Raw genomic sequence first — 15,903 nt, 5'->3', positions numbered from 1 at the left:
GCTCATCTTCGTTTTAAGGCCATTGAGGCAGAACTGTCCAAAAACATTTTCAAGGTCATGTGGCCATCATGACATCACAGAGCGCTGTTATTTTCCCGTCAAAGTGGTACCTATTTATCTACTTGCATTTGTATGCTTTCGATCTGCTAGGTTGGCAGGAACTGAGGCTAACAGCCAGGGGGGAAAAAGTAAAATATGTTGTAGCTAATTAGGACTCTTAATTAGATTCAGAAAATAGCATTTTTATACTTTTTTAGTTGGTGGCAACTTTACCTATATTTTGTTAAATTCAGACTCTCTAATAGAGCCTCATAAGCTAATTGCATATTGCCTGTTTTGTGTAAGATGATAGTTGCCAGTAGCCACTAATCAAACCAGATAAAATCATCCTATGCTTCTACATTATTTTACTACAATCGTACTTTTTGTTAAATCTATTTGCAGCATAGTCCTGGGAGTGCTAGGCTATCTCAGCAATGGTCAAAATCCCATTGCCCTTCATTTCCATTTCTCTGAAATAGGACTGAATGTAAATTGTAACTGGATGAGCCAATTAAATAATGGTTAGGATATAATATTTGATGAAAATCCAAATTGAACTAGGAACACTAGCAATACAGATAGACTTTAATAAACTAGGTGAGGTGCTTTAAATTTTGTTCACTGTGAGGCATTTCTCTGATGTTTCAAAGTTGCCTGTAGTCCCACGAAATCAATCTCATCTATAAAGTTGCAGATCATGAAATGGTATCAGTGCTATAGGGAAAGGTTTAGAAAGAACACCTTCTCAGTGCTAGTATATATTTTATTACAAAACTATAAACTGATGCAGGGGGGAAATCATTGACAGCTGAGTAAGATGGGGGGAAATTAGTGAAAGCACAAATGCAAATGCAACCACTATCAGTTATTTGTAGCTGATCTCTTCTATGGCTGCATCTCTTCTATGGCTGCAGCAGAAACCCTATGGTAGCTAATAATGTTGGATATAGATATAGCTGCTTTAATGAATTCCAACTGGTAATATACATTCCTCCTAGCTCTGAAGCACTTTTCTGAAAGAGAATTAAAAAAAAAAAAAAACTACTGTGTAGCCCTAGAAAGCAATTTAACTAACAGTATGTTGTTAAGTAAAACTCTTAATATTTTCTTATTGTCTATCAATTAGGCAAAGTTAAGATTAACAGTTAAGGCGCACAGAATGCTGTTACCTTCCTACCAAAGGTGGTTCCTATTTTTCTACTTGCATTTTTACATTCTTTCTAACTGCTTGGTTGGCAGAAGCTGGGACAAGCTCATTCCATTATGTGGCGCTAGGGATTCAAACCGCCGTACTGCCGACCTTTCTGATCGACAAGCTCAGCGTCTTAGCCACTGAGCCACTGCGTCCCTAGTCTATCAGTTAGTGAAATGTAAATCACAGAAATAACTTGCCAGTAGGTGGTAGAATTCAAACATTTTTCTTCCAATATAGAGGATGAGGTGTTGAGGTTTTTTGCACGTTAAACGTAGCGTGCGTGTGTGCGTGCGTGTGTGTGTGTGTGTGTGTGTGTGTGTTATTTATAAAAGATCTTTTTAAAAAATTCTAAAAGTGCTCTTACGGGGGGGATGCTTCAAATTCTTTTCTTTAACGCATACACTTTATAGACTTCTCTATCTTTAGCTGGCATGTTGGTATTTTGACAATTGCATCTTGTGTTTGTTCAGGCTCTTTGGTAGGCCTTTCAAAGGCAAATGTTGGAATTTTCCTTCAAAAGGGGAAAGAGGAGACACTTTCACCTTGCAGAAAGGATGTGTTCAGGTTTTAATTTTTTTTTTTTTAGAGCCTGTTCCTGGCTCCATGCCCAGCAGTTCTATCAATGCAATCTAGCAGCTTGCCAGCTTTGTGTTGCTCTATTCCCCCTGAGACTTAAAGAAAATCTGGTCTTCCCATTTCGAAGACAGCCAAAGGATGAAATACTTTGATCCTTCAGAGCAACATTAGCGAAGGTCTCCTCCCAAGTACTAAATATGACAAAGCACACTTAATTTATTCATTCCTTGTATAAACACTGAATATTTTCTGTAAAAACTCAAAAAGATTTAGAAGAGACTTTCTATTAATTCCAAATAAACCAAGTCTTTTAATAAGACATCAGCATGATGGGAATTCTAAAGCAGTTGAATGGGGCTGGAAAATCTGATTTTTCCTGAAAACTAGTTGTTATTGCTTATTTTTAATAGGTAAAGAGCATTAAACTAAAGAACCTTTATTGAAATGTGCAAGGGGTGCTATAAACAAAGCACATTAATGTTCTGAGGACGGCCAAACTAACTTTCAATCTTGTATTTCAGGATTGATTTCCTACACAGAGTACCTCTTTTTGCTGACAATACTCACAAGTAAGTATTTTGATGGTGACTGTACTTTGCAATTTAAATAAATGTTAATCACCATTGTTAGCTCCTTTTTATTTGTATGATGCAGTTCAAAACTCAGCTGATAAAGATATGAACTTAGAATAATAATTGATCACATGCACACTGAGAATTATAGAAAACCTCTTTATACCGGTCCTTTGAAAATAAAGACATCTTAAGCTTGCCTTTCCTTATTTTAATATCTAGGCAAGTTCATATTGTAATGGATCCCTCAGATATATAGGCCTCAAGTTGTTCAGTGCTTTAAAAGTCCAAATCTTACATTTCTCCCAAAAACGTCTTTTAATAGAAATATAATAAGTTCTTGAGGTCTGTCCTCTCTGTCATACTTTATACTAAAAGAAGCTTCTGGGTGCACTTCAAGGGTAACTCCTTGTTGCAATGATGTCTTGAGGGAGATGGGTGGTCTAGAAATGCAATCAATCAATCAATCAATAAGTGCAGCTTAGGCATGGATAATTATTGCCAAGTCAAGCCCAGCATACATTCAGTAAGTAAAGGTAAAGATAAAGGTTTCCCTTGCACATATGTCCTAGTCGTTCCCAACTCTTGGGGGCAGTGCTCATCTCCGTTTCAAAGCCGAAGAACCAGCACTGTCCAAAGATGTCTCCGTGGTCATGTAGCTGGCATGACTAAATGTCAGAGGCGCACGGAATGCTGTTACCTTCCCACCAAAGTGATCCTTATTTGTCTACTTGCATTTGAACATACTTTCGAACTGCTAGGTTGGCAGAAGCTAAGGCAAGTAACGGGAGCTCACTCCGTTAAGCAGCACTAGGGATTCGAACCACCAAACTGCCGACCTTTCTGGTCGACAAGCTCAGCATCTTAGCCACTGAGCTACTGCATCCCTATACATGCAGTACTACTACACTAACATAATTTTTACAAAAGCAGTGTTTAACATTGCTTCCTTGTGGGGGTACACAAAAAATCTATGGAATCAATTATCACTTCTAGATGGTGAATTTCTTCTTTGGGGAACAATGCATACTTGTGTCCTGATTCCACTTTCGTATTAAGCAAGCTCTTGGTGGTTGGATTAAATTTCAAATGTATGTATCTGCATGGCCTCTTTCTGCCGCTTTTCTGTTTCTTGAAAAGACCTTCCCACGCCTGGAGAGAGTGCAAGAAAACGGGTTTAGGGAAGTCGGTGTTCAGATGCACAATTTTCCATTCCACCTGTTAGCACCTTCCCAGATTATGGGAATAGTTGGAAGAGAGTAAGCACCATCTTCCTTCCAAATGGCTCAGAACAGTAATTCTCAGAATTGCTAGCAGTAATCTCCAAGTCGGTTGAGGAAAGATGAAGGCTGAAGCCTATTTAGAGTCCCAAGGTTTCATCTCTCTGGTTGAATAGCTTTTGGTCAGGTTTGTCTGTCTTGGCATCTGCCTCCCATGGAGATTTAAAGGAAAAAAATATGGGCTGTTACTATTTTGATAAAATTAAATGTTACTTTTATGACCAACACCCAAATATAATTTCTGTTAACAGCCAATGCGAATATCTGATACTCTCATCCTAAAAATATTGTCTGCATAATTAAATGGAAGTGTGTGGGGCTTTTCTTTGAACCTCCCATATTTTATAAATACATACCATTAAAGCTGCCTCATATCAGATAAGAATGTCATCTGGTGAGCTGCACGAGCTGCTTTAGCTCCTATGCCTTCTGTGGGGCTGCCTCCTTATCAACCTGTTGCAACATATGGTTTGTTTCACTGCTTTATCGTTTTGCTTTATCCTCCAATAAACTAATGGGCCCCATATGCAGTGTTACTGACTCAAAATGTCGACTTAATAAAATTCAGTGGCCATCCTTAAATCAGTACGGCTTCTTGTCCTAAGGCCTAAGCAATAGACTGTAGATACCCTGTTTGTGAAATATGTATTGATATTCATGAATGTACTGAGAATTGCAGGGATTTTAGTTGAAAGTTTTAACTAAATTTTTTAAACTTAGTAGCTCCACTGCAATATGTATAATTCTAGAAGTGTGTATGTGTGTTTGTAAAAGTTTAAATGAACATTTCATTTTCCCTGAGGTCCTTTGTGTATTCTTAGAGGATCTTAACGCTATCCCTGAAATAGCTGGGATCTCTTTCCCTTTTAATTGGTTTTGCTATCACATTGGCTCAGTTGAAACAATCTCTATTTGATTCTCTATTGGGGCTTCTTTTTAGTAACACAAACTCTAATTTAGGGCATTCCCATATTATGTATAGAATTTGTAATATGTATTCTTAAAAATAGCAATCAAATTGGGTAAAACTTTCATTTTGCAGTACTTGGTTTTGTAGATACTCAATATTCTCTGCTAGCAAATCTAGAAATGGTTTTACAAATGCCTTCACATCGACCTGTTTATGTGATAAATTTATATCCCATCTTTACTACATGAGCTTGAGATTGCATCCATAAACTTACATCCAATTTTTCCCACAAAAACACTCTCTTGAGAGTAGGTTGGTATGAGAGTGTGTGAATGATCCCAAGTCACCCATTTAGGATAGCCTTGAACAAGAGTCTCCAGGTCCCAGTTAGCTATTACACTACACAACTTTCTTATAAATCTGGAGGCATGTGTCCATTTATAGAGTATTAGACAGTATCACTTGTATGTAAAGGGTTGTTTTTTTTTAACACATCTATTATTTATTGTAGAACCACAGACTGGATTTCATATTGCTTTTAAAATGTTGGATGCAGATGGCAATGAACAAGTAGAGAAAAAAGAATTCTTCAAGGTATGGTTTAAAACAATTGATCAGTTGCCCTTGACGGCTGGGGGTCATGGGATTTGAATCCAAGCCGTTTGAAGGGCATCAGAGCCATACAGCTACTAAGCATTTCTTCCTCTGCTTTTGAAGTTCCCGAGTCTAAGTCATAAATATTATCTTAAAACTATAAACCAGAGCAAATTTTTACTGAGGTGTTAATAAATATATGTCAAACATGCCCTTCTATTTTTGTTATTATTATTGATGTGCAATTTTTAGTATTATGTTTGGAAGCAAAACAGTTACTTTAGTTTGTGTTCATCTCATATGCAAGTAAGATAATTCTCCGGATTTTCTAGTCCAGACTTCAACAATACATGGAAAGAGTACTGCCAAAAGTACAAGCAGGATTCAAAAGATCACATACCTAAGATCACATTATTTATTTATGTGTTTGTTTGTTTGTTAAATTTATTTGCCTCTTAAACCATGGGGCTTACAATAATGAAAAGGAAGAAAAATGAAAGGAGTGTAAACAGAAGTAAAATAATGGAACAATGACAAAGGAACAGAATGAGAATAATACATCAGTAAGATAAACAAAGAGATGGATGGTGGAGAACAGAGAGTGTGGGGCCATGAAGTCTGCCATAAATTTAGCAGCCATCTCCATCATGGAAATCCCCCATCTGGTCTCCAGGCCAACTGGCAGAGCCAGGTCTTTTGGCTCTTGCAGAAGGATAAGATGGTGGGGACAGATTTTATTTTAGAGGATAAGATATTCCAAAGGGCAGTTGCTACAACAGAAAAGGCTCTTCTTCGGGATCGTGATAGTCAGAATTCTTTGACCGATCACATAAAAAGTAGGCCCTCTCTTCTGGAACTAGTAGGACTGGGGCACTAGGGACATAACTAACATCCTACGGATAGAGCTGCTGTGGCATAGTGATTAGAGTGCAGTACTGCAGGCTACTTTTGCTGCTTGCCGACTGCCTGCTATTTGGCAGTTCGAATCTCACAAGGCTCAAGGTTGACTTAGCCTTCCATCCTTCCGAGGTGGGTAAAATGAGGACCCAGATTGTTGGGGGGCAATATGCTAACTCTGTAAACTGCTTAGAGACGCCTGTGAAGCACTGAAGCCTCCAAAGTGGCCTCGATCAGGCTAGCTACGTATATAATAAACGTATTACTTGGAACCCTGATAGAAGCGGTATATAAATCTAATTGCTATAGCTATTGCTAATGAAAGGGGCAAGAGTTGGGACTGTCCAAAGGGCAATTACGGAAAGCCCTTAAAAGTATGAGCATGCCAAGTAAAATCATTTGCCTATTAAATTTATGTGATGAGTATCCATTTGAATGGAATATGGGTTAACTAAATGTTTCATATTAGAAAAAAGATATATCGGAGTTTTATGTCATCTTGTTTATTTAACACTGTATGCATAGTATATCATGACAAATGTCAGTATATCATGACAAATGTTGGAAAAAAATAGACATTTGAATTAAAATCGCTAGGAGAAACATCAGCAACCCCAGACAATTAGAAATGAATGAGACGTAAGGAATCTCCTGGTGAAGGTGAGCAAAGAGTTTACTGCTCAGCATTGAGAAATGAACGCTAAGATGATATCGTCATTGCCATCCTACTGTAAACAAGTGGGGAAAAAGCTGAAGTAATAACAGACTTTATCTTCCTAATTGAGAAAGTCAAATTGAGAACGATGGTAACTGTAGCCATGAAATAAAAAGACTTGGGAGAAGGACTGTGATAGATCTAGACAAAGTGCAGAGACTTCTCACTGACAGCAAAGCTATATATTGTCAGGGGCATTGTTTTCCCAGTTGTATCATGTGGGTAAGAAAGCAGGATCATCACAAAAGCTGGTGGGGGTGGGACGTGGAAAGAATAACTTGCATAGCAAGAAGAACAAGTATTTCAATATTAGATGAAATAAAACAGATCTCACCAGAAGAACTAATAATGAACCTAAAACTTAAACATTTTGGACATATAATGTAAAGAATGAGACCTTGACTCTTGGAAAAATTGAAAACAATCAGAAAGAGGCTGACACAAGCCAAGGTTTTAATTTTTACTATGGATGTTTTAAATTTATCTGTGTTTAAATTTGTCATGCAAACTGGTGAAAATTGATTTGAATTGCTGCAGGATATAAATGTGATAAATGAATAAAGCCCTAGATACTATAACACAACCATGATCTCACAAGAATTCAAAAAAAGCCTTTACTAACAGGAAATATGATGATATCCATCAGATCACACAGAGCTGGAAGTAACTCAAAAGCTGAATAACAAAAACAAATTTAGGAAAATACTGCTTTTTCCAACCTAACCTGTCAGACTTTCTTTTAATATTGGATGGGAGGAATCAAAGGTACATTTTAAAGTTTATAAAGTACAGGTAGTCCTCAACATATGGCCACAATTGAGTCCAGAATTGCAGCCATAAGTTGCTGCAATTGTAACTCGAATCACCATGTGACTCAGGTTGCAGGCGGTACGCCCCAGTACGGGCGTACTGGTGCCTGCCGGGAGCACTGGGTACCATTCTGGTATGGTGCTCTGGAGGACCCACCTGCCTACCCACCCTCCTTACGTGTATTTGAGCTCTTCAGCACATCTGTGCACACGCACGGAACGTATGGCGCCTGCGCAATGCTTCGCCAAGCAGCTGGAGCGTCGCAGAGGCATCGCGGAGTGTCGCAGGAGATAAGGACGCATGTACGTGCTGGGCATGTGCACGCATTCATGTGGTGGACACCGGGCCCCTTTGCACCATACTGGTTGCAACGGGATCCGGAACCCACCACTGATGTGACTGGACAAATGGTTACAACCATTTTTACTGTGGTCATTAAGTGAATCACATAGTCGTCAAGTGAATCCAGTTTTCCCAATAGACATCTTTTACTGGAAATCAAAAAAAGGTTGCAAATTGCAATGATGCGACTTCCAGGACACTGCAGCCATTTGTAAATGCAGTCCAGTTGCCAAGCATCCAAACTGCAATCAAATGACCGCAGGGGCTATGCAACAGTCGTATAGGCACAGGCTATAAAACACTTTCTGAGGGTTGAAATTTCAAACTGTTGTTAGATAAACAGTTGTAAGTCAAGGACTACCTGTAAGGAGAAATCATTTTTATCATTTAGAAAAAAGGTCATATGTTCCTTGTCTCACAATGATAAACCTAAGCACTTCTAAGCACCTTTAAATCCTGCACTTTCTGGTTCTAGCCTTGCCATTATCATAAATAATAAATTGTATATTCTTTTATTTTTGCTATCCATTTGAGGACCGGTGTTAACATCTTTGAAAGGTAGGGGGGCTTAGCAATGCTACACTGTACTCGGTTTCTTTTCACTCACATGATGAGAAATGTTTTACCCCAAAAAAAAAAAAAATCCTGTCAGAAGTCTGCTGGATGATACTTTGGAATTCAACGCTATAAAGCAAATGCAGCTTTTGATAGAAAATGTTTGAATCTAAAGCCTGTTTTTATTTTATAGACAGTCATGATTATTTAATCATTCTGTGTCAAAGAAAACACAGCTTTATATCAAACACATATCAGTGTTTTGATTATTCAGAATGTCTAAAATGCACTATTTCACTAAGTTTTTAAAAGCTGCAATCTACTAAGTGAGATCATTTTCATTCAGTAGTGACGGTTCTAATTTAGAGTTGATGTCCATGGTATCTAGTGAAGGCCTTTCCCACTGCTACTGCCTGAGAATCTTTATCTAGAAATGGCAGGGGTAGAATAATATTTCCTGCATGCACAGGAATGCGGCTTGCCAGTTAATTTTCCTAGTCAAATTGATAGTATTGTCCTATACTTCAGATAGGAAGAATAAGCAAAAGAGAAATTAGGCTTCATAAGACTACTTAGTAAACTATCTGAAGAAAAAAATTGAACTGGAGAATTCTTGCCCTCATTTAACTTTGAGATAAACCTCTTAAATCAATGGTATATAAAAGTATTTATCTGATTTTACTTTTCTCTGAAGCTATGTTGCCCTGCTTAAACTTATATTTCTCCATGTATTTTAATATGTTTGAAATAAAGTCATTGTGCAACTGGTTCATCCCATCATATGCCTAATGCACACACTCCCACGTCTCCAAAGAATCATGATCTTCCATAAAAAGTGTGGATTATGGATTGGTTCTCTGGGTTAAGGAAAATAATCAAGGCTAGGGAAAACACAAACAGATTATTCAAACTAAGGTTGAATTTATAATCTTTGGAAATGATGAGTGTAAAGCTAAATTTTGTGGGGTTAAAGCAGGGGTGAAATTCAGCAGGTTCTGAAAGGTTCTGGAGAACCGGTAGCGGAAATTTTGAGTAGTTCGGAGAAACGGCAGATACCACCTCTGGCTGGCCTCAGAGTGGGGTGGGAATGGAGCTTTTGCAGTATCCTTTCCCTACCATGCCCACCAAGCCACACCCAAAGAACCGGTAGTAAAAGAAACTGGTTTAAATAATTAATTTCAATGAGCGAGCAGGTCTTCCTGTGACCATATTCATTCATGGAAAAAATAAAACATTCCTTCCTGCCTCTTCTCCTTCCATCAGTGTGATAGAAACTTCTATACTTGGGCTTCCTATCACACCTTACATTTGCTTTCTAATTCATGTATAATTTATACATTTTATGTTTGTTGAGTGTTCTTATACAAAAGATTTTCTATGTAGAGACTTTTGTAATAAATAAAGGAGGCCGCAATCTTTGCAACCTCATTAAATATTCTGTACATGCTGTGGGAATGTCCTGCCAACACTCAGAAAAATAGAAGATAATAAATACATTCTTTCGTTTTAGCTTCAGAAAATAATTGGAAAGCAAGATGAATTTAAAACAGCTTCAGGAGATGACATCCTGTCTCAGGTAGGTACCAGCCCAAGGAATATTCACATGAAATTTCTGATGCATCTATATAACTTTTTCTCTGTTGAAATATTTGTAATGTTTATATATTTACTTGGTCTATATAAATAGTAAATAAAGTAATGATTGACGTTTTTTCCTAAGAGACTTTTCTAATCTGAGGAAACTCAGAGCTATGGTGAAGGTTATATACTAAGGATAAAAGAGAGATTTATGGATCATCACCACAAAAAAAGACATGTTATGATAATGTCTATTAGGTATTAATGCCTAGGGCCGTGGAATCTCCTTAGGATAACATTTATTATGTTTACATTTAATAAAATGTATTTCATTATTGACTTTTTCTTTAATTTAAAAACATGGTAAAACTGCTTGGTTTTCTGTTGCAATCAAAACTGGTTACAGGTTTTGTAACTGCAAAGCTAGGAGTTCAGCACCTTACAAGCTTCAATGTGTTTCTCCTCCCAGATTTGCAAATTCCAGACATTTCTTTCCAAACCCCATCTCTGGGATCTGCATGAGACTTGCAAGTTGCCTAGTTCTTCATAGGGAGTGAGAGAGTCAAGGGGCAAATTGGATGCTATTAAATCTCAGCAAATTTTCAACCACCCAAGCCTCCCCTGCTATGAAAAGGGGACCACATTTACACTGTAAGCAAAGCTCTCACTTCTAGTATCCCTGTTATTTACATTATTAACTTGACTTCCTTATTTGCTAGATGTTGCATTCTACAACGGTTTGTGCCAGTAGATAAATATTTCTGAGATCAGCAGCAAATAAAATTAAGGCTAACGCAGTCTTTGCTTAAGAATTGGCTTCCAGAAAAAGGACATGCAGTAACAACAACGACAAAAAACCATCCTAGGAAATCAAGTTAAAGGGAAAGAGAAAGACAACATTTCAGCTGGCCTTTCAGTAAATTTTATAACTAGATAGCCTGTGTCAATGTAGCAGATGTTTTGTGTTAGATACCAGAATCAGTTACAATGGTTTACACCAGGGTCCTCTGTACCGGCGGGAACAGAGATTCAATCTGATTGGTCGAAAGGTCTGACAGCTCCCTATAAAAGGGCTGCTGTCAGACTGAACCTTCGCTGGATCATACATAGTTGTTTCAGAGTTAATAAAGAGCTGTTGCTGCCTAAGCCTGACTGTGCCTTTCCGTTACCTGATCTAACACTGGCGATGAAGTGGGATTGGAAGGCAACTAGGCAAACAAAAAGAGCACAGCAATCCGGCAAGTAAATCCAGCCCAGAGCTCGGCGTGGCATCAAGCAGCCATCTTTGAGTGGCAAATTCAAACATGCTCAGGGACACAAGATGTCAATGCACCCCCCCCCACCGACTCCGTACAACCAAGTCACAGAGCACTGGGAATCCTACATGCTGACGTTTGACTGCTTCCTCGAAGCCAACGACCTCATGGGCCTTTCTGAAGGCCTGAAAAAGAACATGTTCCTGAGCTACTGCGTACAAGAGGTGTTTGAGACAGCAAAGGACCTGTCTGAGCCAACACCACTCCAATCGGTCGCTTGGTCGGTGCTACAACAGACGCTGAGGACACACTACGCTCCCAGACCATCTAAACATGTCTGAAGGAACGAATTCAACATTTGTAACCAGAAAGAGGGTGAATCCATCAATGAATACATTGCGGCACTCAGAAAGGCCGCAGCATACTGCGAGTTTAGAGATCTCGATGAACTGATACTTGATTGCATCATATGCGGTTTTTGAGACATTGGCCTGCAGAGGAGACTACTAGCAAAATCTAATCTGACGCTCCAAGTTGCCCTAGACGAAGCCAGGGCCACTGAGTCTGCCGTCAAATCGACGGAAACCCTGCAGCACCAAAACAGTCCTAAAAGCGCGAAGAGCGTAGGCATGCATCGTGAGGCTACAGAACCTGAAGGCTTGGAGAGCGAAGTTAACAGCTACCGCATGTGCAATGACCACACCAAGCCGGTGTGAAAATTCGAACCACATTTCCTGCCTTGCGTCAGCTGTGGAGGAGACCATCTCAGAATACATTGCCGTTTCCATGACGCAATCTGCCAACACTGCGATCGAAAAAGGCACATTGCCAATGTATGCAGAAGCGATCACCCCGCTACAACCTGGAAGCCTAGAAGCCAACCTAACCACCAGCAGAGGCCCAACCAAGGGGCATGGCAGCCACCACCACAGCGAACAGAAGGTGACACCAGAGTCACCTACCTCACCTCCATAGGCCAAGTCTGCACGAAGCGGCCAAAAAAGCTGAAATCACAGTCCTCTTCGAGGACTCTCCATGCAAAATGGAGATTGACACTGGGTCATCCTTGACCATAATACCTTGGGCAGCACTCAAGCAGGCTATCCCTAGCCTTAAGAAGCAGCATCTCCGGGTTCCTGACATCTGCCTTCGTGACTACCAGGGGAACCGAGTCCCCATCGTGGGCCAGGGCACCTTCCAGTGAAATTCAAGACCTTCTGCGGTCAGCTACCAGTGACGATAGTCAATGGAGACCTGCAGAGCTTCCTGGGGCTGAACTGGTTCAAAGCCTTGGGCCTAGAAGTGACCAGAATCAACGCCATACGGGACAGTTATCACCTCATCAATCAACCTGACTCTATATTGGGGCATGCCGACACCTTGAGTCGATGCTCATTGCCTGAACTGCTTGCAGACCCTACCCCTGAGACGCCAGTCCTCCTCAGTGACTGCCTAGAGACTGGTCCTGTCTTGTCTAGTGACGTTGCCCGCCACTCTGCAAAAGACTCTACATTCAAACAGGTTTTGAACTGGGTGTGGAGCGGGTGGCCCAAGGGGCCTGTCGGGTCTGAATTTAAAATGTTTTACTGAAAACGTGATAAACTGTCTGTAATAAATGGTTGTTTACTGTGGGGGGACTGGGTCATTGTTCCACCCAAACTGCACATTGGAGTATTAGAGGCTTTGCATGTACGGCATTGTCAAGATGAAGTCTTTGGCCAGGAGTTACATGTGGTGGCCTAACATGGAAAGGGAGATAGAAGAATGGGTGGCTACCTGCACACTGTGCCAGGAGTCCAGACCAGATCCCCCAGAGGTGCCCGTTAAGGACTGGGAGTGACTTCAAGCACCATGGTCTAGGGTGCACATAGATTTCGCTGGCCCAGTTCACGGCCAGACTTTTATGGTAGTTGTGGACGCCTACTCAAAATGGCTAGAAGTAGTCCTGATGTCCTCTACCATGGCAGAAGCGGTCATCAAGGCACTACAGAGACTTTTCCCCACTCATGGCCTGCCCGATGTCTTGGTCTCTGACAATGGGCCCCAATTTACGGCCATGCAGTTCGAGACCTACTTAGCAGCGCAGAGAATCAGACATGCCCTGGTCGCTCCATTCCATCCAGACTCCAATAGTCAGGCGGAAAGAATGGTGAGATCTGCAAAAGAGGCCCTATCCAGGATGGGCCCAGGAGATTGACAAACCCAGGTTGATCAATTCCTCCTCATATAGCACATCATGCCAAGTGCTACCATTGGAAGAACCCCCTCCGAGCTTCTAACGGGTCGCCGGCTAAGGTCCCACTTAGACCGGCTACACCCAAACTACTCTGCCGCATTGCCCCCCGATTCAACAAGCAAAATAAGGAACTTTAGCATAGGGGATTCAGTTTACGCCCACAACTACACTGGGGGAACTCTGTGGATTCCTGCCACAATGATAGGCATCACTGGACCTTGCTCTTACCTAGTAGAGCTCCGGGACGGTCAGAATTGAAGAAGGCACATTGACCAACTCCGTGGCTGCCTCTCCAACTCCAATCTTAAGCAACCAGAAGTAACTCCTGCACAAGTTACCCAAAAGGAGCACGAAGTCACTCCTTTCACAGACAACTCAAGCCCGAAGGTGCAGGGATACTCATCTATTAGTGTTGCAGGCCCGCAGCGAGCTCCGAGCGAACCGGCTCTAGAAGCTCCAGCCGCGGCCTGGGAAAAGATCCAGGAGCTTCCACCAGGTGAAGCCGCAGAGTCAACAGGTCAGTCCGACCTGACTGAAGAATGCCCACCAACTGAACTGTGCAGGCCTCAGCAAGCCACCAGAAAGCCCCCCTACCTGGGTGACTACATCACAAGTCAGTTGAGCCCATCTAAGAGGGGAGGGGTGTTAGATACCAGAATCAGTTACAATGATTTACACCAAGGTCCTCTGTTCCAGCGGGAACAGAGATTCAATCTGATTGGGTCTGACAGCTCCCTATAAAAGGGCTGCTGTCAGACTGAACCTTTGCTGGATTATACATAGTTGTTTCAGAGTTAATAAAGAGCTGTTCCTGCCTAAGCCTGAGTGTGCCTTTCCTTTACCCGATCTAACATTTTGCAAAAGTACAAATATTTTTACTAGTCAACAGGGTTCCCCCCATGTGTTGTAGCATATTATATTTAATTTATTAATTGCATCATTGCCAGATGTAGCATGTTAATACTGAACTTAATATGTATATTTTTAGTTACTAAAACCAATGATAAATACGGCACAATGAGCTATTTTAAGCAGGGGTGACTTCAAAAATTTCAGCAATGGGTTCTCTGCCTGGTTGCTGGGTGTGCGTGGCCATGGTGGATTTGGCCTAGTCGGCCTCCTGCACCAGAAGAGGGGGGCGTTTTCACCTTCCCCAGGCTCCAGAGGCTTTCCTTGAGCCTCAGGGAGGGTGAAAATTGCCCGTTTTCCCACCCCCCGGAGCCTCTGTGTGGGTCCTGTACTTACCTTATATCCAAAATGGACTGCACGGAGACTCCGGGGGGGGCAGGGGTGGAGGGCAACCAGGGGTGGGATTTGGAGGTTCTCCGAACTGGCCATAATGCTAGCTACGGGTTATCCCAAACCCAGTTGAACCTGTAGCAGCCCACCCCTGATTTTAAGTGACCTAAACGTGGCCCGTTTTACTTAGTTTAGTGGAAAGTAACATCGAACAAATGAGTGCTATCCCATTTCCCATAAAGTGTGTTGTTACTTGTGCAATAAGCATGATACACATCGAACTAATACAACTTGTAGATAATCCAAATAACCACTAGAATTTGAATCCATGAATAGATCTCTGTCTCATCTTTCTTTTTCAGCAGAAGACGACACAGAGGTCATGTAGATGTCATAAGGAGAGTACTGTTGAAATCCCTGTAGATTCCATGATGCTTAGTGTGTTGTTGTGTTCAAAGAAATGCCACTTAGTCTAAGTGATGAAAGAAAACTATAGTATGCAAATCCCTCACTTTGCATAGTTTCAACCTTTTGGGGAAAAATGAAATAACTGAAATATAGCAATACATTCCTTGATTTCTCTGAAGCATTTTTACTAAGGGGGAACATCAACTACATATGAATTATTTATTTCTCTTGAATGAGAAATAGATGTATTCATGTATCTATTTAGGTTCAGATTTTGGCATATCTAACTGCATAGGTAAATTTTGATATATGAATTTAGAACTCTATCTTTTATATTTTTCTAAAATAAGTCTAGTTTTTCCAGACAGAGATAAATACTTACTGGAATCAGTACTATTTATATACTTTTATATATTATATATTTATACACTATTTATATATATTCACTTGCAAGTATCACAACAAATATTTTAAGAGTTCATTTTTAAAAAAAATAATCATAGAATCCTGGAGTACATTTTAAAAAGTTGCATTAATAACTGACAAAATATTTGTTGTAATGATTCATTTGAATTTTTTTTCTTCACCGGTAAGAATAGAAAAAATATTTTAAAGTAGCTGCAGTTGTCATACAGTGCTTCCTTATGTGAATGTTTCTTTTTTGGAATGAAACTTGACTAACTCCTAATAGAACTCTT

General features: G+C 40.4%; 1 protein-coding gene across 1 annotated transcript in view; it reads left to right on the top strand.

Annotated features, from left to right (window-relative positions):
* The window catches only part of MICU2 (mitochondrial calcium uptake 2), a 72,358-nt gene that overhangs the window by 33,592 nt on the left and 22,863 nt on the right, over window positions 1-15,903 (top strand). The window contains exons 5-7 of the mRNA XM_014060532.2: window positions 2,335-2,382; window positions 5,087-5,169; window positions 9,999-10,064. Coding sequence (XP_013916007.2) covers window positions 2,335-2,382; window positions 5,087-5,169; window positions 9,999-10,064 — 197 coding nt within the window. The remainder of the gene's footprint in view (window positions 1-2,334; window positions 2,383-5,086; window positions 5,170-9,998; window positions 10,065-15,903) is intronic.

This window comes from Thamnophis sirtalis, unplaced genomic scaffold (assembly GCF_051295495.1).
Source record: "Thamnophis sirtalis isolate CommonGarterSnake01/CBP01778 unplaced genomic scaffold, rThaSir2_p1.2 scaffold_8, whole genome shotgun sequence".
Taxonomy (NCBI): Eukaryota; Metazoa; Chordata; class Lepidosauria; order Squamata; family Natricidae; genus Thamnophis; species Thamnophis sirtalis.
The sequence above is the reverse complement of the archived record's forward strand: the minus strand, read 5'-3'. Positions and strand labels throughout refer to the sequence as shown.